The sequence below is a fragment of the Oratosquilla oratoria genome, chromosome 27, assembly GCF_046742065.1.
Source record: "Oratosquilla oratoria isolate Oo_2021 chromosome 27, ASM4674206v1, whole genome shotgun sequence".
In the NCBI taxonomy this organism is placed as follows: Eukaryota; Metazoa; Arthropoda; class Malacostraca; order Stomatopoda; family Squillidae; genus Oratosquilla; species Oratosquilla oratoria.
The window spans coordinates 10,663,002-10,665,501 of NC_134803.1; the positions used below are offsets into that span (position 1 = coordinate 10,663,002).

The 2,500-nt window shown below is 46.0% G+C and overlaps 1 protein-coding gene across 1 annotated transcript in view; it reads right to left on the bottom strand.

Moving 5' to 3' along the window:
* The window catches only part of LOC143039734 (uncharacterized), a 15,156-nt gene extending 12,956 nt beyond the window's left edge, over nucleotides 1-2,200 (bottom strand). Inside the window, exon 1 of the mRNA XM_076209976.1 lies at nucleotides 801-2,200. Coding sequence (XP_076066091.1) covers nucleotides 801-2,200 — 1,400 coding nt within the window. The remainder of the gene's footprint in view (nucleotides 1-800) is intronic.
* Nucleotides 2,201-2,500: the final 300 nt, after the last annotated feature.

Below are 2,500 nucleotides of genomic sequence, written 5' to 3' on the forward strand. Positions count from 1 at the left end.
CTTTCTTGTTGTTTCTGTAAATCACACCAATGTTGTCCCAATCCATCTCGTGCTGCTCCTCCTGGCAATGCCTGAATATCGCCGAACTTCCATCTTTACGATTTACAGCTCGTTGATGTTCTCTAACTCTTGTCGATAATTTCTTACCCGTCCCTCCTATGTAGCGAGTACAACAGTTGCCGCAGCCAATATCATATACCACTCCCGTCTTGTTCTCTTTCTCCTCCGTATCTTTTACCTTAGTAAGAGCACCATGTAAAGAGTTGGCGGGTTTGTGAGCTACCTCAACACCGCGCTTCTTCAATAGTCTAGCAGCCACCTCAGATGCCCCCTTCACATATGGTAAGGTAATCCTTCTAGTTGCCGCCTGTCTCGTGTCCGCTGTAGTTTTTCTTCTACTTCCCTGCGCTGTGGTCCATCTTCTAATGACCGATTTGGGGTACCCGTTGTCCGCAAAGACCTTCTCCAGGCGTTTCCTCTCTTCTTTCAAGTTCTCCTCAGTCGAGCACAAATTCCCCGCTCTTGACCACAACGTCTTGACCACACTCTTCTTATGCTCCACTGGGTGGCAACTCTCATAATCCAAGAGCCTGTCCGTATGATTATCCTTTCTATATACACCCGTAGTCATACTGTGCCCACATCTCATTACCAAGACGTCCAGGAACGGCAACTGTCCTTTCATTTCCCTCTCCATTTCGAACTGGATGGCTGTGTTCCTCCCATTCAAAAAGTTGAGAAAACAATCAACTTCACCCTCCTTCATAATCACGAATACATCATCCACATATCTCATCCACGTTTTCAAAGCCACAGGTGCCGCCGCCAACATCTCTTCCTCAAACTCCTGCATAGCCATCTCTGCCAAGACCACAGAAATCGGGGATCCCATAGGAGTTCCAATCCTCTGGTGGTAAACCTTCTCCCTAAACCTGAAGAGGGTCGAATCCAAGCATAAGTTGACTAACCTCACGAGCTCCTCTGTTGACATTTTTTCATTGTCTCGAAACTCCTCCGACCCTTCAACCTTTGAAAGCACTGCCTGCTTTAACAAATCCTGTGGCAAAGAAGTGAATATAGATTTAACATCAAACGAAACTAATATATCTCCCTCTTCCAAGCTTATTCCTCGTAATCTATCCACAAAATCCGTGGAATTCTTGAGCATACGTTCTGACTTCTCCACTAAGGGCCTTAGTCGCTTGGCTAGGGCCTTAGCCAAGTTGTAAGTAGGGGAACCTCTGAAGGCAATGATCGGTCTTAAAGGCACCCCTTCCTTATGAATCTTCGGTAAACCATACATCTTGGGTATAACCGAGTCTCCTGGTTTCATCATCATCCATTCCTTTTCAGAAATAAGCCTCGACTCCTTCAACTTCCTGAGCTCCCCTTCCACCTTCCGCTGTAGCTTCTGTGTCGGGTCTACCTCCACAACCTCATAGGTGTTAGTGTCCTGGAGTAGCGTCACCGCTTTAAATTCGTACTCACTCTTATCCAACACTACCGTGGATCGTCCCTTATCACTCGAAAGTATGACAATTGAGCTGTCCTTGCGTAAACCTGCCAATGCTTCGGCCTCCTCCGTGGTGAGATTGTGCCCCCTCGTTGGTCTGTTGAACGCCCCTACCATGCGCATTCTCGTGTCCTGCTTCTCATCCTCACTGCAACACATCAGGTTCACTCCAGATTCAGCCGCTGCCAAGAACTCCTCTGCTCTTACTCCCCCCTGTGTGTTAAAATTTAAACCTTTGGAAAGGACCTTGTTTTCAGCCTCACTGAGTGGTCTACCGGAAAAATTCCTAACCCACCTGTCAGTTCCTTTCTTATCGTTGTCAACTAGTCTCTCCAGTTTCTGATCTAATGCGAACCGCTTCTTACTTGCTTTAGCTCTGCTAACACTAGTGATCTTGTCCTCGAACTTCGCCAGCAACCCCCAATCCAACTTGTCCATCACCTGCTCCTTGTGTTCTTTGATTTCTCTTCCCAGTCGTTGGATGGTGCTGTGATGGTGGTCTATGGCACATTTGAGAAGTCTTCTTCCACAAGCAGCTGCCACCTCCCTCGCCTTCCTACTATTTACTGGGGACTTGATCTTGGAGGAATTCGGTAACACTCTGCGATTGCTACAGATGGTACAGAATCGCAATTGTTCTTTCACTAAGTTTTTCTTGATCTCCTTTGCTTCCCATTTCCTGATCATGTTGAGTACTTCAACGCCATAAGCCTGTTCTACGTTCGTAAAGAGCTGGAGTCCAGGAGCCATGTTATCGGAAAATTTCGAAACACTGGACTCAGAGTAACAGAATTTATTACCGACGTTTCGAACCCTGTCCAGGGTTCGTCCTCAGGGTTATACATAGTAAGCAAAAGGATTCAATTATATATTATACCGATGTTCTCTGGGACAGGTCCCATCGGATTGAACAAATTTGAACAAAATCAAAACCTATTACGAATGACAAAAGGAAATTAATTTCAAATTTGTATAAAGCGTCATTCA